Source organism: Embiotoca jacksoni, unplaced genomic scaffold (assembly GCF_022577435.1).
Source record: "Embiotoca jacksoni isolate LCO1_2020_lvr unplaced genomic scaffold, fEmbJac1.0.p SCAF_9, whole genome shotgun sequence".
Classification (NCBI taxonomy): domain Eukaryota; kingdom Metazoa; phylum Chordata; class Actinopteri; family Embiotocidae; genus Embiotoca; species Embiotoca jacksoni.
In genome coordinates this window covers 17,963,998-17,991,134 of record NW_027185447.1, presented here as the reverse complement: position 1 = coordinate 17,991,134, position 27,137 = coordinate 17,963,998, and the positions used below count along the sequence as shown (strand labels likewise).

At 40.2% G+C, this 27,137-nt stretch overlaps 2 protein-coding genes, 1 long non-coding RNA gene and 1 pseudogene across 5 annotated transcripts; 3 read left to right on the top strand and 1 right to left on the bottom strand.

Annotated features, from left to right (window-relative positions):
* Window positions 1–1,755, top strand: LOC138192912 (acidic mammalian chitinase-like; annotated as a pseudogene).
* mfsd4ab (major facilitator superfamily domain containing 4Ab) lies at window positions 971–20,951 on the bottom strand. The gene is made up of 12 exons (XM_069140111.1): window positions 20,863–20,951; window positions 17,469–17,591; window positions 4,913–8,003; window positions 4,599–4,797; window positions 4,139–4,381; window positions 3,876–4,038; window positions 3,623–3,738; window positions 3,337–3,510; window positions 3,082–3,229; window positions 2,923–2,993; window positions 2,666–2,786; window positions 971–2,521 (listed from the first exon to the last, which is right to left on the bottom strand). Exons 3-12 carry the CDS (start codon window positions 5,140–5,142, stop codon window positions 2,427–2,429), a joined length of 1,560 nt encoding a protein of 519 aa, XP_068996212.1. The 5' UTR covers window positions 5,143–8,003; window positions 17,469–17,591; window positions 20,863–20,951; the 3' UTR covers window positions 971–2,426.
* LOC138192613 (uncharacterized) lies at window positions 14,043–20,619 on the top strand. Its single transcript, XR_011177813.1, has 2 exons — window positions 14,043–14,268; window positions 20,000–20,619. It is a non-coding gene; the product is annotated as an uncharacterized lncRNA (long non-coding RNA).
* Window positions 20,708–26,905, top strand: lemd1 (LEM domain containing 1). Of its 3 annotated transcripts, XM_069140113.1 has the most exons (8): window positions 20,708–21,292; window positions 22,716–22,827; window positions 22,972–23,181; window positions 23,284–23,342; window positions 23,770–23,835; window positions 23,935–24,090; window positions 26,010–26,083; window positions 26,271–26,905. In XM_069140113.1, exons 1-8 carry the CDS (start codon window positions 20,939–20,941, stop codon window positions 26,575–26,577), a joined length of 1,338 nt encoding a protein of 445 aa, XP_068996214.1. In that variant the 5' UTR covers window positions 20,708–20,938; the 3' UTR covers window positions 26,578–26,905. The 3 variants fall into 3 exon arrangements, with proteins under 3 accessions (XP_068996214.1, XP_068996215.1, XP_068996216.1); XM_069140114.1 differs by lacking the exon at window positions 23,935–24,090; XM_069140115.1 differs by lacking the exons at window positions 23,770–23,835; window positions 23,935–24,090.
* Window positions 26,906–27,137: the final 232 nt, after the last annotated feature.

Genomic DNA, 27,137 nt, shown 5'->3' with positions numbered 1-27,137 from the left:
GATCATCTGATGTCTGCTGCTGAGTCAGGTGGAAAGGAAACCACTGATTCTGCTCATCAGATTTCTAACCACGGCCAGCGAGTATTTCAAGCTATATTTGTGTGTTCAAACAAATAAACAGGAACATCATGGTTTTGTAGCAGTTAAACGGAAAAACACTCCTACACTTAAATACCATGAATCTAAGCGTGTTAAAGTTGCCATGGTAACCTCTTCTCTTCTGATTTTTCACAGCCAGGGCCCAGCACATGATTAACGACATAACATATGACTTCCAAAGCTCTTGGGATCCCCGACTAGTGAGTGCAATACCCTGATCAACCCTGAGGACCAGGGCGGCTTCATCTATTTCAACGTCCTCATGTATTAATTTGCCTAAATTGATCTCGTGTAAAGGATACATGTGCAGTTTCTCTGTTAGTTTACATCCGCAAGCTTTAGTTGCAACTGCATTCAAACATCCACAAAAGCTACAGTTCCAGAGACGTGACTGTAGTATTCCCAATTAGTTTGTTCCAAGACCATGCAATTAACTCCTGGAAGAACCAGGGAGCGTCAGGTCAGAAGATGACTTTTGATTTCCCTATATCCAGCTGCATGTTTACTCTTAGGAGCCCCGCAGATCATACCATGGTGTCGGAGCACCTACTGCTGGTGCTGGACTGCAACTCCAGGAAACCACACACATATATGAGGGAGGGGAGCTTTCGTATGCCGTCTTGTTGCTGCACTAAAGTAAAATGAGTTTGAATGTTGATCGTGGTTTAGTGCTACTAAATATTCCCCTGCATGCACAATGACAGTTGCTTTATCAAAGTAATACAGACTTAAGATGAAGTAAATAATGCAATTTGAGGCTTTCATTAATGCACAGCTTTGTGGAATTACAGATCTTTAGCTTTTTGAGCAACTGAGGGTTGGAACCAGGCCCAGGATGTGCCATATGCCTAAAAGGGAAAAAAGTGGGTGAGCTAAAACAACATCAAGAGCTTCCAGATCAAGAGACACACACAGAAGACTTTTATTACTATTTGACAGGGCAATCTGTTTGGCTGTGTTGAATTACCTCTGAGCTAAAAACACCTTCCAATCTCCATAATGAGTAAAAGATGCATTAAGTAATCTGTACACTATATATCAAGTGTGACAGTTCGTCTTCCTGTGCTGCAGCAGGCAATGTGACAGGAATAAATTCATTCAAATTTTTGTATTTGACGTCCTTTTTTACGCATGCGAGGTTACACCGCAGTTATGAGCATAACACTGTGGTCAAGGTCTTGTGATAAAATTAAGTTTGGAACGACAAACACTGTCTACATCGCTCCCTACTGGTCATCTTTAGGCTGTAAAGAGTAACTTTGGAAGTGCAAAGATGTGGATTCTGGATATGAATGACTACTGGAGCACTTTGTGTAACCACAGCAAATACCCACTGATTAATGTTCTCACAAAGGTCTTTAAAATGGAACAAGCAAAAACACCTTTCTCACTGATGATCACAGTATGAAATCCATGTTTGAAAAAATAATTCGGTGCCCCTGCTGCCACTCCCCTCCTCCAATCGCTGGAGCGAGCACGACTACCGGAGGCAGCTCTGGAGGAAACCCCAGCGGAGGCTCCTCTGGCATGAACCGTGGGTTCTGTGCTGGAAATCCCAAAGGCATGTACCCGAACCCAACAAACAAGATCCAACTCTATAACTGCAGCAGTTGAAAAACCTCCTTTGAGCACTGCGCAGCTGGCCTGGTTTTTTGACAGCTCCTGTTCATGTTGAAACTCTTAAAACTGAAGTTATAGATTGACTGATCAACTGTTCAAAGGCTGGATGACTCTGTTTGACATTTGCTCTTATTTCTCACAGACTCTGAGTACAAAGTTTTTCCTTCCACACGGTGGTTGGATGTTAAACAATGTAAAACCCGAGGCAGCCCCAGTTAATTTAGAAAACAAAGAAAAAAAAACATTTCGCCAAACACAAGATGTGTGTATAAAAAATGTTTTTGTTGTTGTTGCTGTTAATTATAAAATATGGCATCAGTACAGTACAACTCTTGTACCACAAATATACTGTATAATACATATGCCCAAATATAAATTAAAACAAACGATTAGAATTATATATATAATATATTCTACATGTAATCATAATCATAATCCTGCTGTTCTAAATTTGAGACCCTGATGAGATATAAAACAAAAATGGAATGAATAATTTGATGAATTTTGTCCATTAATTAACAAAAAAGAAAAAAAACTATCATCTCTAACATAAGCACACTATCTACTTTGCAAATATATCGTTTGCACAATACAAGTACATTGGCACAATGTTCATTTGACAGGTTTTGGTAAAACATTTGAAGTCCTTGATGATTGTTGTAATACTTGATCTCTTACAGTATAAGAACACATCGCTGCAGCCACTATCAGCTGCTCTCTTTGTCCGCTGCCTGTTCCGTTTTGGTCGATTCATTCTGCTCGACTGCTGGTTCCTCCACCATGGCTGACTTTTTCGATGTCCCTGTTGGGATGCAGAGGGGATTTTGAGGGGAAGAGGGCAATGATGAGAAATGAAAGGAAGCACTTTTTTTTTTTTTTTTTTTTTTTTTAGCATGCCTACAATCACTCATGTCTGAGCAGTGTAGGATTGTGGTTGATGCTGTACCTGTGAGGTAATTTCTGTGCATTCGATCGAACAGCAGGAGACCAATGAAAAGGATAAAACCAATGCAGGCGATTATCATTCCACACAGCAGGAAGCTGTAGCTGCCTTCAGTCTGAATAATCTGGGGGATGAGACGGCAACATTAAACTACTGCACATGAATCTAAATCTCCGCCGGGCTTGGTTTTGCAATTAGAAGCCTATTCCTCCACTTCTGCACGCTATTTCTATAATAATGTAGATACTCATTAGACTTACTGAGCCGACCACAACCTGCATTACCATCTCTCCCATCCCTGCACTCGTCACCAGGACCGGGGTTGCACATCCTGCAAAGAAAAATACACGGTTTATTCCCTCTCCGCTTGCTTTGATTCAACCACTGTGTCACTATTGTTGTGCAAAAAACGATGATACCTTGGTAATCAAGTATGTCCTCAGTATAGGCAAGCATACAGGGGAATATGCTGCTCAGGAAAAGCCCACACAAACACGTCCCAACAAACAGAAAGATGTGGCTGGTGTAGAAAATAAGCAGCATCAGCACAGTAACAATAGCTCCTGCCTGTAAAAGCAAAGAAGAGAGAGTATGTTCAGTTTAATGTTGATATCATCAAGTGTTTGATGTATGTTTTATCTATAATGCAAGTATGGCATTCTTAATACCCTTACCATGTTGAACATGAGTAGCCTCACAGGCTGGAAACGATATGAGAGAGGTATGGACAACAGGCGTCCAACAGTGATCGCAGCCCAGAAGATACTGGCCAGGTAACCTGCTGTCTTATGAGCCAAAGATATCGGCGACTGCACAGCGTAGGTGTACACAAAGCCGGCATATGTACCCTGAAAGGAAAAGCCAGGTTCTTTTGGTGAGGAAGATTTTGTGTGCACTCATAAAATTTCATGTGGAAACGTAAAATGAACATCATGTTATTTATCTGCACCTCTCACTCACCACAATACCATCGGTCATAAAGAGCACCATCCCACCAAGGATATGAATCATGAAGAAGGATACTGGCAGCCCGCGCAGGTTATCATTCTGACAGCAGCTAAAGATATTCCCATGACCTGTAACAGAGCGCAAAGTCACAAATGACAGACTAGGGCACACAAAATGGCTTTTATTGTTTTGTTTTTATCCAAACTGTCTGAATATTCAAGGCAAGTATTATTCATTTCAAATTATACTTCCTCCATATCTTTACCTCCAGCTTCATGCTGCCTCTCCTCCACGTCTGAGCCCTCGGCCCCCTGCGGATTCTCCATTGCTAGTTCATCTTTGTCCAAAAGACGTGGAGTGCCGCTGGGGCAGCACGGGATCAGCTGCTCCCGATACATTAGAAACAGGACTGCAAGGGGCACGGGCAGCTGAAAGTGCAGAGATATTCAAATTCTTTTACTTTTCTCATTTTAACAGTTAACTAAAACAAAAACACTGCTCTGCTCCCCATCCAATGTGTTACATTACATTAATAAGTGCCATGATCCAGAAGGCAAAGTGCACATTGGACTCCTCTTCCTGTCCCTGATGGGAAGAGTTGCTCAGATGTATGTTGTGCTCCGCAATCGGACTGTTTCTCAGCATGTTCCTGAAATGATGCATGATCTCGGTCCCATTCTCCGTGACATTCCCACAGCCCGTCTCTGAGAGGAAAGGATCTGCAATCAGTGGGCTCACCAGGGCGCCAAACCCAATGAAGAAATGAAGAGCCTGCAAAAATGCAGAAAGGCCAGGACATGATTTACTGCAGTGTTTCAAAAACATACAGGATATTATTAGCTCCTAACTTGACAATGGACTTGTACCGAGTATCTTAACAAAGAAACCCGTCATTTTGTCTTTACATACTTGTGGACAGACCAATATATGTTGTTTTACAGATAAGGTACAGATATTACACGCTTTTCTTTTTCTTTTTTTTTTTTACCTGTAAGAAAACTGCAGAGTCCCTCTGATAGATGGCGACCAGTTGGATGTTGGCGATTGTGTCGATAATTCCCATCGCAAAACCGGACACCGCCATGGCGATGGCCAGCATGAGAACATTATTGCACAGAGGGATGATGGCAAATATAACAGAGATGATAAAGGCGGAAACAAATAAGGCCGCTAAAGCGCTGAACAACCTTAAAGAAAGAAAGGAGACAATGACAAACACTTTCCGACCACGTATGCACTCACAACAACCACGCAGCGGAGAATGTGGGGAGAACGCTCCAGTCGTGAGTTTGAGATACTTACGTCCTCTTGAAGATGCCACCAATAGAGCTGCCAATCAACAGGCAGAACTGCTGGGCAAAGAACACCCAGGTAATCTGGCTAAGTGTTGAGTTTGTTTGACATTGCAGGTCCAAAATTGTAGGTCCAAGGAAAGCAATGCAGAGTCCAAAGCTGAAGAAAACACTCCAGTAGGTCAACGTGTGATGGGCATTCCTTTTGAAAAGCGTAACAATTCGCTCATCTACAAACATCTTGAGCACAATAAAAAAAGATGGAGCTCAGAGAAACAGACTGCCAAGTACAAGTTTCTATTATTAAAGTGTTACGATGGTGAAATGTGACAGCAGCTCTGGGAGGTTCTGTGGGTGCTTGTTGTCGTATAATGAGTTTCTTGATGTCTTTTAAAGCTTTAAGCGCTCTCCTCTTTGTATTGCTTAACTGAAAAGGATGTCCTCTCGAGTTAATGGGTGTGGTGGAGATTTTTGTTAAAATAATATTCCTTTTTGAGTCGTGTCAATGATTGGCAATGAAAAAGAGTCTGTGTTGAAATGTTACAAGCTGGTGTGCATTTATGTCATGGCACAATGAGCCATTTCAGGGGAAAATGTATGATTCAGGAAGCAGTGACGCATCGGTGTCTCATGGACAGGTTGTCTTTTCTTTTCATACCTGGACAACTTTGAGAAAGTTCTTCGGAAAGAAGCTTGAAAAATAGCATTATATGATCATGTCAATAAATTATGTGCAGTATACGCAAAAAAACAACTTTAACTTCTTTCAACTGTATGAAAACTATGGCGATCAGCGTTAAATAGTTCTAGATTGTTGTGAAATCTAACGATTAATACTTTATAATTTCATTTAGTTTTACACAGTTCTGCGCATACTAAGTCTTGAACAAATGAGCTTTTTTTTGGCAGCAAGAAATCTAATGATATGTTTTGTATAGCCCACAATACACAATGTTCCCACTTCCTTTTTGTTTTAGTTACTTAGTTATGAGTGTCAACTCATAGTCCCAACACTTTGTCCAGACTCAGCACCTATCAGACGAATTTCCATTAACATTTCTACAGACATTCATTGTCCCCAGAGGATAAGGTCAACTGACTTTCTCTGTAACGCCACTATGAGGTCACCTAAACTCCGCCAGACTTTTGTCAGTTTCTTCACTGTGATTATAGTGTTGAAAAACCTGTTTGCATTAATGTTTGTTAAGTCACTCAAAGGCTAAAATTAAAGGCTGCTTCAGTAGTTTCAAATTCTTCCATTAGGATATAACAACTGGAAATGTTCCCTTATGGAGCATTGCCAGACCCATATATTCATGAGGTGAATTTGGGCCTGGAAACACCAGCCTAACTTTGAGGTTGACATTTTTGTATTGTTTTGTATGTATTGTTTGTATTTGTGCATTGCTGTTCATTTGGTAACATCCAGCAGAAGTTTGGAGTTGGAGAATGTACAGACATTCATGGCTCCCAGAGGAAGAACTACACAAACCTTGGTGATCCCCTGAAGTTTGTGTAACTTTTCTTATTCAGGTGTTTCTATTTATGGGATTTGTGGATGTGGTAGGCTGCTGTCCCGGAGCAATTTCTCCATGGGATTCATCAAACTGAAAGTGTGTCTTTATACAGTATTTGTGAAAGTAAATGTGATTTAACGTCCACATCCAATAATCACTTTTATCAAATATAAATCTTCGTTTTCTAAAATTTCTCTGAACTTTCTTGATGTTTTTTTTTTAATGCCAGCAGAGTGTGTGTATCAGTCTAAAGTCCCGGATTGTCACTGAGGTTGGTCAATATGTGTGATTTGACACCGCAGTCTTCAGCTTGACCCCATTTCATAACAAATACCAACCTGCAGAGAAACGAGCAGACGCTGTGCATCTCAGGGCTACAGCAGGATTTACATATTTGGAAGGCTTACACTGAACTGTTTTATGGATTTAAAAATTCAATAATGAATAATGATGAGCAATGTGTTGAATTACGCCCTCAGTGGTATGAATAAAAGAAGGGACTTAATACCTAATCCCTTTAATGATTGCATAACAGAAGCAAAGCTCTACTGGTTGTGGTCAAATATGGGCATCCGGCAAGGTCGTAACAGGTGGCATCGACGCTCTGAACTAAGATTGCAAATATAGTCATACATTTTATGACAGACACTGGCACGATAAAAGATTATAAGAGTTTTATGTATTATAGCCTATCTGATGACACAAATCCTGTTTTATTTATATAATTATTTTTTATAGGCGATTTTATACCATTCATTTATAGTATTCAGCAAATTATCTTGTATACCATTTGCTTGGCTCTTATCTTTCTTCTGCAGTGATTTCATTTGCCATCCAACACAGAAATATGATGCCTATCTACAAGATGTCTTATTTAAATAATAAATCTTGTTTCTTTGCTCTGCTTTTTCTGTCTATACTGATTTCAGCATTAATCGTGCCTGCAGCTGTTACACAGTATGTCAGATTTTCCTGTGGCTGTATCTTTTCTCACAGCCGAAGCGCTGAGCTGTGTAACTGATTTGCCAACATCTCTTGCCAGGCGGAGATGTTGGTCAGGAACTAAACCTGGAGAAATATGTGTTTATACAACGGGCATTCATTAACATCCACTTCCTCCTGTGGAGATGCAGCAACACTAGGTGACTTCTTCAGCTAATTGTCAACTAACTTTATCTTACAGGCATGTATGTGGATGTTAAAAATAAACAGCAGTTTCTAGTTACTGAAGTAGGACATCTGTATTTGAGCGAACTTATTATTTTCACTCTCGATAAGGAACAGGTATCGTGCGCTTTTTTGCTAATTAAAGGTTCATTGTGTAGGATTCAGGGGGATCTATTGGCAGAAATGGAATATAATATTTATAATTATGATTTCATGAATGTATAATCACCTGAAACTAATAACGTTTGTGTTTTTGTTACCTTTGAATGAGTCCTTCATATCTACACAGGGAGCGAGTCCTCTTCTGCAGAGCATGCCCTGCTGCACTGCAGCTGCCAAGAAGGGGACAAAGCACCAACTCGACGGGGGGCTTTGGCGATTTCTGTGGGTTTCACAGCTGTAGATTCTCTTTTACACCTGGAAGGGGAGGGTGAGGACAGGGGCGTTCTGTTAATGTACGACCTCACTGCAAGGCACCAAAAAAAAAAAATCTTCCACCCTGCTCCTTTAAACTGAGTGAGCATGCTCCAACTCATGCTTTTTGTTCCTTGGCATGTCGATGTAATCATGATCCAGCCCTATTTGTTTAAAAAAGAATGATTCAAATTTTAAAAATCTATTTTTATCCAGCTTTCTACAGTATTGTGGAGCAGTTTAAATTATTTTTGAAAAACTGCAAAGGAAGTATAAGTGTCACACTAAGGATGCCACAGGTAAAAGTGGGGCTAATTTTAACTCCTTTATATACGTTTATTAGCTTAATTTACGATAACAGATATTCATTTGTTGATCATATTTTGTGTTTATGAAATTAATCCACAAAGCAGCTCATAAATAAATCTGTGAAATAAATGCAAGGGAGTAAAAAGTACAATATTTGCCTCCAAAATGTTGTGGGGTAAAGAAAGAAAGAAAGCAAAAAGTTGTATTAAATGGAAATACTCGACATTATTCTGTGCAGTGAAAGTCCAAAGTCAGAGTGAAAGAACAAATGAACAGAAACCCATTTTGAGCAGAGCGGGACTTCAAATTGTGTGTTTTTGTTTTCTACGTTTCAACACTAGATGGTGTAAAAGCATTGCCATTATCTACAGCCAAGGCAAACTCAATCTGGTTTTCTTGGAAACATAAACACATGAGCGTCTTTTTAGAAGATAACTGAAATATATTAAGAAAGAACACATCAACTTCTATAGACTTTTAATTTGAAAAACTATTGCTGTCTTTTTCCTTATCAATGCTGTTCTCTGAATCTCTAAAACCCACTCGGAGCACAGCGTCTCTCTTCCAGTCTGACACATGGTTTGCTGAATATCAGCCACATACTGTAAAGGTCCAAAACAGTGTTGCTTTGCTCTTCTCTGTCTCATCTCCATAGGCTGACATTTATCCAGCCCTCAATCAGAGGCCTGAGACGGTGCCAAGCGATGTGACAGGAATCATAAGATGATTGCGCCGTTTTTTTTTCTCTCTCTCTGCCCCCCCACCCCCACCACCACCACCACCACACCTCTAATATCTGCTTCTGTATGCTGTGATCCCTTAGTGTTGGCAGAGCAAACCACATGTTGCTATATATGACCAAAGAAGAGGAAAAGGCTTGAATTATATGCTACTACCACCTCTCCTCAATTTATCTTCATACGTCTGTGGTGCATTCTTAATAGTATGTGGAGGAGCAAATTAAACACTTAAATGTCCATGAGGGGGAGGAAGTCACAATAAGTTTGTGTACTGTTACTTATCAACTCAGGCGAGCGTACATGATTCAGCGTTAACGCAAGTGACGGGATTAGTTAAAGTAGACATGACACAGGCTCCGTGTGAAGCTATAAGAAATCCATCAATCACCTATACTTCCTCTGTCAGTGACTGTAGCCATGGATGGAAATGCCCTCCAGTGCCCCCCCCCTACACATCTCGTCAGGCCTAAAATAGAGCCCCGGATAGTTGGTATGCAAACAGACATGTCTGCAGGGCTAAACAGCGCTATTCTATGAGGCTCTTTGCATTCAAACTCGCTGCTCTTGAGGCAGTTAAGATGTAACGCGCATGTGAAAGTTAGTGAAAGAATATATCAAAAAGAATCTTGGATAATTATAATCATACAGAGAAATTTTGAAGTGTAATTTTCACCAGAATTCAGTTCTATAAAAGTGATTACAAGGTGCATTCTTTGGGATTAACACTTTCCATTTTAGAGGTGAAAAGAAGCCACATCAAAAATGCTAAAACAGGGATGAAAGTGACGTCAGTTTTAGTGCTGACCAACATCTTAACCAGTGCTGTAAGCAGGCGAGACTAAATCTTAAATATTATATAGAACAGAATGACCATGTCGTATTCTGGAGTCACATCCTGAGTCACATAGTTGGGATTAGTTGAGGGCTCAAAGAAAACTTTCAGCACTTTTGAAGTGTAGTTTTAACAATGGCAGCATTGGTGGAATGAGATAAAGTGATATGAACAGTTTTAGCAATACTAGCAAATATCGAGGAGTTAAAGGCAGAACATGAACAATGCCTAATTCTTCAGGGAGGCTGTGGCTCAGACGGTAGAGTGGGTTGCACACTAATCAGAAGGTTGGTGGTTTGATCCCCAGCCCCTCCTGTCCACCTGCCTAAGTGTCCTTGAGCAAGACACTGAACCCTAAGTTGCTCCCAATGGCATACCATCGGCGTGTGAATGTACTCTTGATGGCAGCACCTTGCATGGCAGCTCAGTCTCATTAGTGTGTGAATGGGTGAATGGAAAAACCGTGTAAAAGCGCTTTGAGACCGCAAAGTGATAAAGCGCTATACAAGTGCAGACCATTTACCATTCACTCTTTACATCATATGGTCAATGCCAATTGGTTAAAGGCTGCTCCAATCATTTCAAAATTAACCCGAGATCTACATCCATTAGGATACGAGGGCTGGAAACAAACCCCGGTGGAGCATGGGCCGACCTCATCTATTCACGCAGTATATTACCAGGATATAATTGTGCTCTCAAGTAAACATTTGTGATAAAAAAAAAAAAAACATCATTACTTTTCAAAGAAAAGCTGTTGCACATAAATAAAAGAACACAGCACCAGAAAAAGGCCTGGCCTCGCAGGACCTTCCTTCTAACAAGACTCCAGAGTTTATCAAGAATCTTAAAAGAAGGCTTTTCTTAAGTGTCCACGTCATCTTTCAAAGTGTCACTTGGGTTTTGCAGTGAACAGGAAAGAGCACAAACCCCCTTTTTCTCCAATACCTCCGGCTTTAATATGAATTGAAGTTTAAGTTCAGTGGAGCATTGATGCTTATTCAAAGACTTCAATCAGGATTTCCCACCAAGGATTCCTAAAAGCACAGCAGCGAGCTCACATCTGGAGCCTTCTGAGCATAATAGCTTCTATCAGCCAGTCCCCACTCTGAACTCCAGATGAAGGGAGCAATGCTGCATCTGTTGATGCCTCTTTTATTGGCTTATTATTCTCTGACGCTCAATGCTGTTAGTGATGGTTATTACTGGTCTTATCGTGAATTGTCAATTAGTGGCCGACAGACGTTCTGTTGTCATAGCAACGCCTTATCTGGCACCACCTGGTCTTCGACAAAATATAGTCTACAGTACAAAAAAAAAAAAAAAAAAAAAAAGCTTCTTCACCAAACTGTACAAATCTTCAGTTTTTTTTTTGGTCGGTTCTAAGTTGTTCTTCCAAAGCTGACATTAAAACCAGCGATCACTTCCTGCGTGACCTCGTGGAGCTGGTTGATGGTGAACGGTGGGCGAGAGGAGAGTCGGCGCTAAACTGATTCGACTCACACCGGCTCCTGGGGGCCGGCTAACTAGAGCAGCTCACGACTGGGTTTTCTTGCTGCAGAGACACGCTTCTAATTCACTGAGCCTCGACTTCATCATGGCAAATGAACAACATTCACTACATATAGGCTACCATTAACGGAAGCAGACAGTAAACCTAAGACACGAAGGGTGAGAGAGAGCAGGACGGAGGGAGAAAGAGAAAACTAACTGTTGATAACTGAAAAGATGAAGCATCTAGCAGAACTGTGGGATTAGCAAAAAGGTCTCTAAAAGAAGGAGAAAGCTGTGATCGCTTGAGCAGAGCTGGTGTAAGGTTGAATGTACAGCGGGCAATTAGCTGCTGTCATGATGAATATAGCAAATTACAAGATTAAGAGAGCAGCGACACCGCTTCCGGTAACACAGACAGATGAGACAATACGCTGCAGGACGTCAGTCTGTTATTGATGTTGAAAACAACTGAAGGAGCATCCTCGGAGATAAACCTATTTATGTTTAATGTAGGCTATTTATTTTACATCAGTTTTCATTTACATCTTTTTCCGCTGTATATTTTTCAAACGGGGAAGGAAACCCAGTCTTTGCATTTTATTTGATCACACTGTGTTTTAATAAAAGTCCACCCAGCCCCAATCTGAACAAGATTAAACTAAAAAGACATTTGGTTCAATAATTAAAGAAGAAAATGAGAACCATTAAAATATTCACATTTGATAAGCTAGAAACAGTAAATTTCCAGATATTTTGACTTACAAATTACTCAAATGATCAAACTAGCTGCCATGGATCAACCTGCAGCTCTAGTATAATACATTCAGCACTGTAGCATTGTTTCTCCTGCCTCGTGGCTTTTCTGTAATTCTAAGAGTAATTGTAATCTAGCGAGAACAGCTGACTGAAGAGTAAAATTAAAGGCAGCATAACAAAGGATAAGTTACACAGTGAAGTGGTTTTCCTGAAACGGGTGTGACAGTGTTCTCCACTATAGAAGGCTCAGAATGAGCCAACACAGGGGAAGCAATCAAGCATTGTGCCCATTTTCATGCATGAAATACACTGCCAGTATATCAGCGCAGATAATAATTTGAATGCTGTAATAGAGTGTATGACCTCAGTGGATTTAATGAAAGGCAAGTTATGAATTCAAAAACCCCACAAATGATGGCTGATTTCTGTACTGAGGACTGAACCAGCTTTGCTCCCCTGAAGATTTGTCTGTCAGAGCCAGAAGAGAGAGCAACTCATGCATGCAGCTGTCTGGTAATATATGTTTGTACACACATCTGGACACAGAAAACACAATGGTGATTTATTCTTTTCTATCATAAGATGTCTGTTGCTTTTCCCCTTCTTCTTCTTCTTCTTCTTCTATTTCTCCCTGTCCTCTTTCTCCCCCGCCTCTCCCGCCACAGTTGTAGAGAGTAGAGCAACGATGCGTGTCTTAGTGAAACCTGGTGAATAGTAATGAACCCAGCTTGTGTGTCTATTTGAGGGAGAGCAAGAGGAAGACAGAGAGAGGGAAGGGAAGGGTTTGTGGGGAAAGAGGAGGAGGAGGAGGAGGAGGAGGAGAAGGAGGAGAAGGAGGGGGGGGGGGGACTGTGAGTGAAAACAGGGCTTCTCTTGCGGCACTGATGCAGCACAAACAGCGAGAAGCAGTGGTGACTGACAAGAGATACAGTTGCATTAATCCTTTACATGATCGCCTTCGCTCTGTGTGACACAGCTCCACAGCCATTCGGACCAGACCGACGTGACGTGACTCATTAAAACCTTCGGCAAACTGTGTCTTTTTCTCTGGGTGTGTTTCATTATACAGTAACACATTCTCCCTATCTACCCCCCCCCCCCCACACACACACCCACACCCACACCCCTCCTCACTTAGACAAGGGGAGGAGGGTGTATTCGTAGAGGAAACGGACAGAGGGGGGGGGGGGGGAAGCTGTGAGTGAATGTGGCTCAGAGAGGGGCTACAACACCTGCTGTCTTCAGCTCAGATTCACCAGGCAAAACAGCAGCCTCCCTCTGTAAGTGATGGACTGTAAGCAGGACAAAGAGGGGAGAAAAGAGGCCCAAACAAAGACAGAGAAACTCGAAAGGCACCAACATCTTCAGATCGGTGTTGGCCTTCAAATCCCCACGATCACACTGTGAACACTGTAAGTGCAGGATGACAAAAGCAAAGTTTGTGCCATCGGAGGGAGAAAACACGAGCTTGGTGATAAAAAAGGTGAGCTTCTGTGTACAAACGAGGGATAAATGACTGGAATATTCAGCAACTGGCTGCAAAGATCAACCAGAATGCCAAGACTGAAAGGAAGGGAACAAACACAATAGACAGCCCCCCTACCTCAGCCCCTCTTTTATCCCTTTCCATCCAGGACCCATGGGCACTCTGCCAACTTGGAATCTTAAGAACTCATTCAAAGAAAAGCCAAAGAAAGGGACTTGTTTAAAAACCAGGACCCATTCTCTCTCAGTCTCTTGTTTTTCCTTACATTTCCCACGTGAAGAGGGATTTCTAGTTGCCGTTTTTTTCTCTGACACCGCATCTGAGGAGGGGAGGGAAGGGAAAAGGGGGATGAGGGGGGGGGTACTGGAATTGCCATTCATGTAACGTTTCGTCAGATTCGTGTTTTGAGAGTATTGTGAGCGAGCGATCTCCCTCCTGAGCCCTTTTCTCCCTCTCCCTCTCTGTCTCTCTGTCTCTCTCCCAGTTTTTCATTCTGCTTTCTGTCTACCCCACTCGCGCTCCTTGCTCACATAGTAACTCCTCCCCCCCCCCCCACCCCCCTATGAACCATTGTCTCTCCATACAGTATCAGGCTGAGGGGATGCCATACTCGGTCCAGCGAAGGGACGCGGGGGAGAGAGAGAGAAGGAGGTAAGAGTCCGATTTATAGCATGGGAATGCATCCGGCAGTAAAAACGTACGTCACCGGTTACTTTCAGAGGTGTAAAGTGTGCCGGTCCGAACGGCTGTTTGATTTCATCGGGGCTGACAGTGAGGAGAAGTGGCAGCTTTTTAGTGATGCTCTTGGGAGCTTTCATGTGTTGTATGCAGTATTTCAATGTGTTTTGGTTGTCTTGCAGTGGAAAGTGCTCAGGTGTGCAGATGAAAATTGAGTAGAGTATCGGTAATAAATCAGGTGTAACCGCTGATCTTTTATCTGTACGTCAACATCAGAGTCTAAACATCAGTTTGTTGGATATTTGCTGTTTTGTTGTACCTTTGTGGGGGGGTTTTTTTTAGAGGAAATTTTCCACGCCGCTTCTGCTCGTCTGCGAAAGGAACGAAGGGTTCAAATATAATAAAATATGGCTATAATCTAAAGCCCTTAAAAACATCTGGCGACTGATGATTGCCCGAATTGGCTCCCAGCTGAGAGGGACCATCTCCAATGTTTAGGGATTTAAGATAATCCTGCCTGTGGCTGAGATTCACCTTCTTGTCTGGACAGAGGCTGACACAGGGGCTTTACTAATTTATGCTGAGACATGCATGAGCACCGGCTCCCTGAAGCTCAGTGGCAGAGGCCCTTTTTTTTGAACCTGGAAAAGGCTGATAGAGTAAACACTTTCCCTCCATATAATGCGCTCTGTCAGAGGTCATGGGAAAACAAAGCATATGTAAGGCCGAAGAGATATATTGATCGTAGTCTGTAAACAGTTTGATGTTTGAAAAGGCTGACAACCTCAAACATCATGCTCGTGTTTTATTTATTCATTTAGAATAAAGTGAAAATCTTTTGTGTTGACTGAAAAGCCATGTTAAATGTAAAAAAGTACAAGACAATATTTCAAACTATCTAACAAAGTCATTTAAGGCCTTGCACTGCTGGTACAACGTGAAACAGGTGCATAAAGAGATGATAAGAAGCGGTTCTCAGTACTGGACAGTTGCAGCCTAGTACAGGAAGCTTTGTGTGCTTGTTCAGAGAGAGAGAGAAAAAAAAAAAACGAGGCTGTCTCAATGGGGCTTTTGTTGTTTGAGTTGGAGACAGCAAAAGCACAAGAAACACTGGCTGACAAATACCTGGCCTCTCTGTGCCTCAAATACCTCCGAGTTGCACTTTATACAATGTCAACAAATGCCTCCTCTGTCCTCCATAGTAGCCCGTTTCCTCTCCGTCCACAGGATTTTTTTTTTTTCATGTTTTTATAAAGGCTACTGTTTTCTGAGCAGACATCTGGGGTGAGCAGATTTGGCCTGCATAGCTCGAGTGCTGAGTCTCCACTGACTGAAGGGTTGAAAATGGCCCAGAGCACTTCCAACAGTGCATAAAAATGTGGTAAAACGTCAGTTCAGCGTATGGAAAGATTTTGAGGAAATTCAAGGTTTTGTTGACTTATTTAGGGTTAAAGTATCATTGAAATATGAATAAACATACAACGAAACATCGAGTGAAATCTAACAAGTATATAAGTAGCATTTCTGTGCATTCATGACGCTGAACTCATCATTAGTTTTAAGAGGCATAAGAGCGAATGCATGAAAATGTTAATTTTATATCTGTGAGAATATCTTTGTCAGCTCTCTGTGCCAGTGGTTGCATTCAAATGCTGGAGTAATGATCCCCTTTGTGCTTGAGGAAGTCAAGCAGGGGATTTGCCACAAAATATAGAAAGAGTTTACGTAATGTGTTTTGAATTCAGAAAGGAAATCCTTTTGATTAACGTCGCACCTTCTCCATGTAGACATTTGATTTAAAACTGCATTTTTAATCAAAGATTATTCTAATAACCCCCCACAGGAATTGGAACAGCTTGCAGGATATAAGAGTCAAACATCGGGAAAAGGGTCATTTCTATTTGAGCTGTGCTCTGAAAAATACAATTCCTACTGTCTAAGGACTCACCAGACAGTTTCATTTTACTCCCCTGGGCCTCAGATGAACACTTCCAGTTTCTTTGCTTAATTATTCATGCGGATGTGAGTTTTAAATCCTGAATGCTTTCTGCAACCTGCTCCTGTTTTTTCCTCTCTTTTTGTTTTCAAGCTTTTGGCATTTAATGCATGATTGCTTTAACTGCGTCTGAGTCACTGGTTTTGTATTATTGGCATCCAAATCAAACCACACATGCGTCTTATGGCTTTCTATTCCTATGTGAGTTCTTTCTAACATGTCATGTAGGGTTTAAAGCCATTGGATGCACAGTGGACTGTCAACTGAAGGACTCTATTTGAAGACTTTTGACATTATTCTATTTCTAAAGATGTCTTTAATATGATTTTTGTCAATATTATTTAAGACAGATCAACTAATAAACAACAGAATTCAAACATAACGTACGCCCATCATGTGGCATTATTTATGTTAGTTCAGCATTTTATTTAGACTTGCTATTTGTGGCATCTGAAATCTTGTGAAATGGCATCAACAAAATCAATAGCCTGCTACTACCTACTGTATATCATTAGGGTTTCTTCAGATCAAACTTTGGGAGTTTTGAGGCAAATATAGAAGTTTTCAGTTGGAGTTTACATAAAAGAATCTTCCTGTAGATGTTTTGGGGAAATATCTGCCTCGTTTTCATAAAAGTTGTGATTTAGGGTTAAATTAAAAAAAGATCTTTTCCTGCTGCTCTCAGCCGTTCTACAACTTCAACAAAGAGCTCCGAGCTCCCATTTCTGCTGGGAACTTTAACTGTGGGAGTCAGGACATTGCATTGAGAGGTGTATTTGATTTAATTACTGTAGGATACTTTATGCCCCCTGACATTTAAAAGTGGAAGTTCAGGACTTTTTAACCCTACATTAGGATGTGTTTATATTACTGCCTCAGGAGAGGACACCTGCGGAGTTAAGTAAAGGTTTATGTGGTATCACATCATTACTCTCTAACAGAGCTCTAAAAATCTACTGCAAACAGTATTTTTAACTTCTGTCATAGCTGCTGATACAAGAGTTAATCACAACCATTATGATAAAGACTAATAGCCACAACTTTTCTTGTTACCAGACAACAATGTGTGAAGGAACATAAAAAGCACGTTTTAACATAGCTGTAATATTAATGGAAGGGGCAGGGGGAGGGGGGGGGGGAATCATATGTAAAGGTTCAAAAGGGGTTTATACATTACCTTAAGGGTAACTGCCTTTGCCTGCAGCTCTTCCAAAGATTTTGGATTATAATAATGTAACTTTGCTGCCATGTTGTAGTGATCCAGTTATTGTCCTTTCTTCTGGCTTCAGGTTATGTCGATCTGAAAAAGAAGCAATATTCTCATTAATTGACAATAGTCAAATATTGTTCATTTGTCTAATTTTAGTGACAAAAAAAGAAGAATTATTGACTGTTTGGTTTTCATCAATGTTTTCATTAAATGAATGAGAAATTCAAGCAACAATTACTGCATTTCCTGGATATTTGTCACATTTTGAATGCTAAAATGAACAAATCTTGAATACTTTAGTGTCTCTTGTTGGATTTAGTGTCTGAGCTGAATGTTTTAATATGATTACTTTACTCTAAGTGGAGCTGATGCTGATCAAATTCAGAATGGCTATCACTGGTAGCTGGTTTGCACCTCACCCAACCGAGCAATCACAGTACTTGTATAAAGTGCTTCAATTGTGGGTTGTCATGGTTCAATCTCTGTCGCTGTTAAGTAGATTTTTCAAAAGGTTTGAAAGAGCATTTGGCCTTTTGACCGCAATAACTCCCTGTTGAACATCTTGACTTTGAAGTTGGACGTATCCATCAGACTCCTTGAATTCTCTGTAAAAAGCCGATATGTTTTTGATTCAGATTTTTAGTTATTGTTGTTTTTTAGTTTTTTTTTTGCTTTGATGTGTTTAAAAGACATCATTAAGTTAATTCCTGAAGAAAAACAGAGTGCATCATCATCATAGTACTTCATTGAGAAATATAAGTGGGCCAATATTGGTTTTTAACCACGAATAAGACAGTTAACAGCTTCACAGCAGCTCAGTTCCATTGAGGTTATGTAATCGCCGCTGACATTTTTTTTTTCAGTGTGTTGATCCGATCTAAAAATGGTGCAAGTTCATAACAGTAAACAACTCAGCAGGTGATCAAATCTGTTCAAGTGAAACTCACAGCATCGCGATGCAAGCACCTGCTGCCTTGTCATTTCATATTTGCATTCACAGAGCAGCATGATAGTGAAGTTGTTATCTAATTAAATATGTTTTTTTACAGGATTTGCTCATACAAATAAAACAACCCATCTGTTGTTTAAGGGATGAATTTGGCTTCATCTGTGGATGTTTTGACTGATTCAAGGAACACATTCCTGTGGGACCGTCACTTAGATCATTTGCATCTTCATTAAGATCACATATGGGCAATTTGGTTGCATCAAAGCAGCCAAACAAACTTACGAAACAGTGAGAAGAACACAAGACAATCCACTATTGTTGACATTTACATATTGTTGTACAATTAATCAGCTGTGTCCACGATTACTGAGATCTTACTCTTGACATTAAGCAGATGGCTCGACGAAACATTGATAATAAATTTGATCATGAACATGCTTAAATAAATAAATATATAAACCAATATTATTCTAAATATTTTCACATCTATTCTGAAATATACAGTATTATTAAAGTTAAACTGTGGTGGGAATTGGTCTGACAATACAAATATGATCATTTATTTCTGTGTCTCACATTATACTGTACAATGTACATTTCCATTGTTATATTTGTCAAATAACCAGTAACCCTGTTTTTGGTTAATCCAAAATGAATTCTGGGACAAGTGACACCTTAATTTGTAATTAGTCTTTTTTTTTTTTTTTAATTATTATTATTATTTTTTATAAATAAGCCTTCAAAGTAACACTTAGTTAAAGATTTGAAATCAATAACACGATCTAAGCTGTATAAATCTGTCCTTATAAAGCTCAGTTAAATCATGTCTGCAGCAGGTTTAAATTTAACCTCAGAACCAGTGACATTAACAGGAGATTACATGATCTCTACAGTAACTGGGTTCATGCTAAACCACAAGTGCATTTTAGAGCAGCTTTTAAGGAGACAGCAAGGGGGTTCATGTGGCTTTGACCCAGACAGGTTTAAATCCACCCCTAACTTTAAACTGGAACCGAGCTAATGACGGAGCAACACCCCTCTTATGTTGATTTATTTTCATCAAGTTTTTGCGACGACTAAATCACAACAGTGGCGGGCATTCAGCTCAATGCATTCAACTAAATAGAAACCTGTCTCATAAAGTAGTATAACTGCGGGGAATAGCTCCTTACTTGTGTACCAGATGTTAGGGGGGGTAAGGGTTGTCGACTTTATCCAGACATCCACCTGAGTTCATTAAGCATGTTTGTTGAGAAAAATCCCTGCAATAGGAAACCGTGGCCAAGGATTTCATTCTCACCAAAGACTACCAGATGATTTCACACATTTCAATGGGAAGGATAGGATTTCTAAAAGTACCAGAAGACTGTTCCAAGAAGGTTATATCTCAACCATCAAGCTCTGCTTTTAACAGCAATATTTTTCTTTACATAATCAACACGTTTGTTGGTATTAGGTTGGGGGAAACAATTAATGAATGGCACATCTGACGTCCTGCTTAACAATCACCTGAACATGTTCTTTTGTTTTGTTCTTTGTCTGTTCACAGGTGTTAGCAAAGGAACGACTCACCAATTCTACAGGCGCCGCTCAGATGCATCACTCCAGTAACAAGACCATATTGTCGGACTATGTATTAAACCCTTGTGGGAGTTTTAATTTGAAACGAGGGCTTTTCATTTGAAACGGATCAGAAATGGATACAGGAAGATGTGGCATTCGGCCGACCAGTGGTGCAACTTCTGTCAGTCATGCGGCATTCAGCCAACCCATGGTGTGACTATATCACTCACTGACTCAATCTGCAAGACATTTGCATTTTAATGCAGTTGCAGCACGGCACACACCAAATCCACAATACCAACAGCTGCTAAAGCCGGGGTCACACTTGGAGGTCAAAGGTATGCAGTTATTTCACTGGTGATGGCTTGACTGGAGGAATTTGCACCTTATATTCAACTACTTGACCAGCCTCTCAAATGTGCGGTTCTCAATTGCTTTTCTCCCAGGAGACATTTTAACACGGCACAACAGTAAATTGATGACCGACTTTACACAACACTGGTTTCTAGCCTCCTTGTTATTAGTAACACCTGTGGTTTTCCTACCATAAATCAAATGCTTTCTGTAAGAATGTCTATATAAAAATTAAAAAGTTTTTGGACTGGATTTAATGACTTTAAAGTGTCTTTTTTTTTCCTTTTTTTTTCATCAGCAGCTCTGAACATTAATATAGCCAAACTACTACTACAAAAAAAAAAAAAAAAAAAAAAAAATCAGTCAGATTAGCTAAACAGCAAACCAAAGCTGCACTTGCCTTTTCAGGTTTCTGCTAATAAATTAATCACCGTTTAAATTAAATGTAATTAAACTCAAAACAACTGCAGTTGTTAATAGTGTGTAAAACTTTACGTTTCGGAGCAGCTGGATTCGCGAGATCTCGCGAGGCAAGCCCTCACGCGCGTCAGGTTGCATAAAGCCACTTTACATGCTGTCAATCAAGTCCTCAGTCGCAGCTGTTCTCAATCCAGTCCGGGCACTGAGTTTTCTCCGGGCCGCTCCGCTGGGCACCACATCTGATTTAAAAAAAAAGAAAGAAAAAAGATACGAACACAAAGAAAAAAAAAAAGCTTGTCATATTCCTGGTGACATGCCGTTTGTGGAGGACCCCGCTCTTCTCCCGAAGTCTCGACTCAAGTTAGATTTAGTTGCCCACAATGTGGCTCTGCCACCTGCCGCCAGCAAAAAGGAGGTTTACGTGGAGCTGCACCTAAAACACATTGATCAGAAAAACGCGGCGGATTTCTCCAGCGATGAGGAGGATCAAGCACCAGACGTGGCAGTGAGTTGAGCAATCTTTTTGTGTCTTTTTTTTTTTTTTTTTGCCCCTTAATATTTTCTGACAATTTTTTTTTTTCGTACTAGTGTGTAATAATTATTGGGTTGAGCTCATTTAAACCTGATGCTGCACAAAGTCATGCTGCACAAAGTCATGCTGCTGCTGCGCCGTAGAGGACTTGATATAACTGGGTCACTGCTACCAAACAGCTCTTGTGTTGCAGCAGCACACTTGAGGTCCTTCACCACTGAGCCACCAGCTGTATAGTTAGTGTAGATTTCCACGACACGTTCCTGGAGTTGCCGGCTGTCATTACAGTCGTGAGCACACCTGTCACGCTCAGTTATTTGTGCCGGAATAAGGAGCACTACTTGCACTTGAAGTCTGAAAGTTGTTTCAGTCATGGGGTAGAGAGACCGTTTGTTAGGGCATGTAGCTTTTTTACTACCACCAGTATTACTGTAAAGTTTGAGCAGAGTTTCACATTTAATATTTGGCCCAGCACTGATATTTTTTTGAGTCGGATAATAAATTAATTGGCAACTATTTGATGTTTGGGTTGTTTTTTTTCTCCGAATTTTCACATGTATTTCAGTCATTAAAATAATCATTGGCAGGTTGCCAGTAGCAACCGTGGTGATATTTGTTCTTTAAAATTTGATAATTCTTTAGAAGTTGTGACAAAAAGATAACTTTAACAGGGTTATTACTTTAACAGACTTCACCAATACTGGTTCACCTGAGATATGCTGTATGATTTGTCTTTTTGTGTGTCTTTGTGAACAAAAAAATGTAATCTGGTGGATAACATATGATGCCGAGATGTTTTTTTTTTTTTTTTAAATTTTTCACATCACTACACTACCAAAACCTTTACTCAACACTCATCTGATAGCAGTGCTTTCTCAAACGTGTTTAATGTCTGTATGGCCTCACTTTGAAGCCAAGGATCGATGTGGCACTAAAAACTAACTTGGCAGCGCACTGACTTTACAGTATTAATGTAACTGAAAGCTATATTTTATGACACTGTGGAAGGAATTGTGTTCACTATGGATCAGTTGCATTATCGCTGATATGTGATATATCTTTCTCTTCCTTGTTTACCGTCTGGTACATCCACATACCCATTACTTATTACAGGTAGATGCTTATACTAATATCTGCTCTGACACAACCCAACCTTTAGCTTTAGCTCGACCTAATATTCTCTTGTTGTTTATTTGTATCCCACCACCTAAATAAGAAAGCAGATTTACACAAAGATTAGATGAATATTAAACAGATTCTTGAGCTGCAGCCTCCTGCAGCTGTTTTTTTTTTTAATGCTCTGTATCCCACATCTGGAACCTGCTGGCATTATAGTTGTAGCCTCTGTCACATCTTGAGCAGTGTTCAGTAAATTCAGCAAATCTTGTTTTGTGAGGACGAGGAGGAGGGTCCATGGGAAGCAGCGATGCCCGACCCGAGTAGTTTGACTGATGATGACCTCAAGGCCACACTACTCAAACATGGGGTTAAAGCTGGGCCCATAGTTGGTAAGCTTGCTCTTATTACCTGATTTTGATTTGAAATACAACTCCTGTCATCATTTATGCAGTTTGAATGCAGATATTTAATCTATTTTTAGGTCTTTTTGCACTTTAAGAAAGAATTTCTACAGTATTATTCATCTATGCCAGCCTCCACCAGGGCCTTGTATGAGAAGAAGCTCAGGACACTTCTTCAGTCTGACGGATATGACAGATTGAATGGAGCAGAGAAAGCTGTGCTGTACTCTGACAGTGAAGAAGAAGATGACGAGGAGGAGGAGGAGGGGGAGGAGGAGGTAGAGGTGGAGGTGGAGGTGGTGGACGAAGAGGTAAACGGGGAAGAGGAGGACAAAGAATCAGGTATGACCAGAAATGTTTTGTTGTTTTTGGTCGAGAGTATTTTGCATTTATAGTTGGTATCAGATAATCATGCTTTATGTTATTTTTCTGTGACTTGTACAGTTTCACAACAACAAGAGACGGTTGAACAGTTGAACAAGGCTCAACAAAAGACCAGCCAGGTGAGAAAATATTGGTATTTGGTTAAAGGTTGTGAGTTTCTCTGTTAATAAATAGTGTTTAAAACTTTATACCATCTGCTATGAAATTCTCAACATGCCACACACCATGTGTTTCGTTTTGTGTTTATTTTTAAGGTGGTTTTTTTAATCACTTATTTCTTTCCCTTTTGTGCTGCTGTTACAAATCAATTTCCCTTATTGGGATTTGCGATCTAATCCATTTCTTGAATTACCTGAAATTAGTGAATTTACATGACCATATCACTTATGCTGGTTAATATACTGTCTTGTTTTTATGACTATCCTGACAGATATAAATCTTTCCTCTTGTGCCACCTAGTGGTTACTTAAAAAAAAATAATCTACAATACAGAGTTCTTTGGATTTAGTGTTTTGTTTTTTTTGTTGTTTTTTTTTCACTTCACAGGCTGAATTACATTTTCAGATTGGTGATTTGTCTTACCCACAGTGCTTTTTGCTCTCATCAAAGCTGGTAAATACCACAGATATTCACATCATTTGCAACATTCTGTATTGTCAGGTGACACTAAAGTGTTGTTTTTTCCCCTGTGTTTGGATGGGCCTTTTGTAGCGTGTTCCCACTTCTAGAAACAGTGAACCTAGTTCCAAGTGGAATTCAAGGAACGCGTTAGAATCGTCAGAGCGGAGTCGGTCTCGCTGCTCACAGCTTCCTGCAGGAATTATTAGAGCATCCTCCGTAGATCAGCGGTCTAGATTAGGATCAGGGGTAGGCTGGTTTTATTTCACTTCTCTTGTGGATTTCAAATTCTCTGCATTTCTCACTTTTACAGTGGCAGGCCTTGCCATCTCACCGGTGTATGGATTGGGTGATATATATATATATATATATATATATATATATATATATTTGTTTTTACATATTAATGTGATAATACTACTCCTTGCAGGTCCCATCTGGATCACAATCAGTTATGCCCAATGGTTGCTCATCATTTTCTACTCAGGCCTTCAGCATCATTGAAATGGTTGAGAAGGAAAGTAAATCCTACCGTTCTTAAACCCACAATCTACATCTTTTAAAAGAACAACATAATAATCTACCTTCTCACTGTAAACAACAGATGGAGAGTCGCAGATCGCTCTCCTTTAGCTCAGACGCTGCGAGAGACTTAAATGGGAGCAATGTGCAGGACCATTGGTCACGGTCCAACAGGGTCAGTAGTGCTCACGTTGTTCAGTCACACTTAAAGCTCGCACTTTGGTTCTGGTTGAAGTGTTGGAAGAGGTTCACTACAGCTTGGAGGAAATTGGGGCACAAAAATGGAGGGAATAAATTCTTGCATCTCCTTTCCGTAGCTGGACATGCCGATTGCGGACAAGTACAGAACCAGGGACCGTTCCTTGTACTGCACTCCCAACGCTTCTCCTCATGAACGGGGAATGAAGGCATATATACTTTATTACTGGCTTTTAATTTTTTGCATTTAGTCTATATCACTTCATGGGGCCATGTGTACTGTTTACAAGAACACACTTTGGTGTAACTCCTTTCATATGTCAGTTTTATTATCCATAACTTGGACTGGAAAAAAAAATGCACTTTTTTTTTTAAGGGATTTTTCTGATGGAAAGATAAAGTGGTGAATATATTCTCAACATATTGTACACTTAAACTGATTTCATTTTTTTTAAGTGAGCCTTTTTTGGTGTATAAAATGTTTGTTTGCTGACTCCTTTCACCACAGTACATAGTTTTGCTTCCATGCTGGCACAGCTGCCTGCTTCTTCAAACTGTGGACATACTCACCCCCCTATCTACTGCAGGTGATGTCTCCTATGAATACTGTTGGAGTCTGATCTCAGCACTTGATATTACATACTTTATACACAGTAGGGCGGGACTTTAGTCTCGGATGTTCCACAAGAGGAGTACCAACTCATTATAGAGAGTTGGTACCGTGACCTCCTGAATCTGAGTTCAGCTCGCGTGTGAGTTATCACGTACCGAAACTTACTTCGTGTTTTCATGACCTTGGGCACACAGCTGTGTGCAGTATATCTTAATGCTGAGTCGACAGGGTTACATATAGTATCATAATAGCATTTGATTAAAGACTGGATTAAACATATATATATATATATATATATATAAATGGGCATAGCATAAGCATAATCTACCACAATTTAAGCATAATCTACCACATTTAAGCATAATCTACCACAATACCCCATACAACCCCACTTCAAAAGAACCAAACTACCCCTTTCCATCCTTTTTTAATAATTAATTTAACCAGGAAAAGTATTGTTTCTCTTACAGGGCTCTCCTGGCCGAGACAGGTATCAGCTCAAACTACAGGGTTCCAGACACGCACGTTCAATAAAAATAAAAATAGAAAAAATGTAATTACTGTTTCAAAATATCAAATATTTATGACAAGTAATCAACAGGGCCAAAATGAATCAGTCAAAACATCTCCAGCCATTTGCGTCTGCCTCCAAATCATCTACAATGACAAAGTAGTGCTCATTTTGAGCTTTGATTTCTTCACCACCAATCACCCCCTTTCTTTCACTTCTACCTGGCCTGCTGGGTTTCTGTCTCTGTGGGACTCTCTAGTGTCTCTTGACATGTTTCTGTTTTCTCTGCTCTACTTTGAAAGTCATGTTTGCCTTCTCTTCTAGCTCCCTCAGGAACCTGTGAAAGATATTTTAAAGGACCTCTATCCAGACACTGCTAAAACACCTACAGGGATCTAGTAAGTGCCCTGACCAACACGGTTACAGTGCACCATTAAGAAACGTTTCACAGCTGTGACTGAAATGAGTTAGATTTTATATAAAGTACAGGAGATATACCGATTGTAGTATAATAAAACTATACACAGTAGAAGTTTTGTGTTTGGATTATCAGCTAATTTATATATATATACTGTTGTATTTTAGCGCCACTTGTCGGAGACCCATAAAGGGTGCAGCGGGGAGACCTGTCCAGTATGCATACCCAGACCCTCCTAGCAGCCCCTTGACCCTGGAGAGACGAGAGGTGGCGCGCCGTCTAGTACCCATCCACATACAGATTTTGGTGTTCCTCATCGTGGTGTGTATCCTGTACCTCATTTATGTCAGTGTTGAGGACAGCAGCTCTGTGAACACCTTGCTGGACAGTCTAAACCAGTGGTCAGACAGTGAGGAAGGCGTTTGGTTCCAAGTTGAGACCCAGGACACACAAGTGGGGTCTGGACAGGATTAACTTTTTTTTTTAACCAACTACATTGAGAAGAGTAACTTTTTTGGGTGATGCATGTCATAATAACTTTGACCTGGGATATCAGGCAGCATATTCATAAGAGCACATTATTATTTGTTGACGATATGTGTGTCTGTTGAGTTTTACATTTGTGTATGTTTTCCTTGTGTCACTGCAGTGTATGCTAAAACACGGCTGGTTTAAGATTGTTTTATATTTGAAAATGAGAATGACCGTTTCTATTTCCCTTCCTGAAATTGTGTAATGCAAAGGTGCCTTTTCATTGAATTTGTGTCACTGTACTTATTTCAATAAAATATGTTTTGCTTCATTTACTTACTCATTTTTCCATTGATACTAGTAAAAGAAAACATACTTTCATATTGTAAAATCCTATTTTTTCTGAATAGTCAAATTGAAATTGCAAGTTTGATTGTTTTTAAGATGTGTGGCATTTAGTAGGATGCAGAATTTAATGGGTTTTTTTTTCCTCGGCCAGTACTGCTCTCTTTATTTTTTACTTGTCAATTTTGTGGTTGATTTTTTTTCTTGCTCAACCTGCG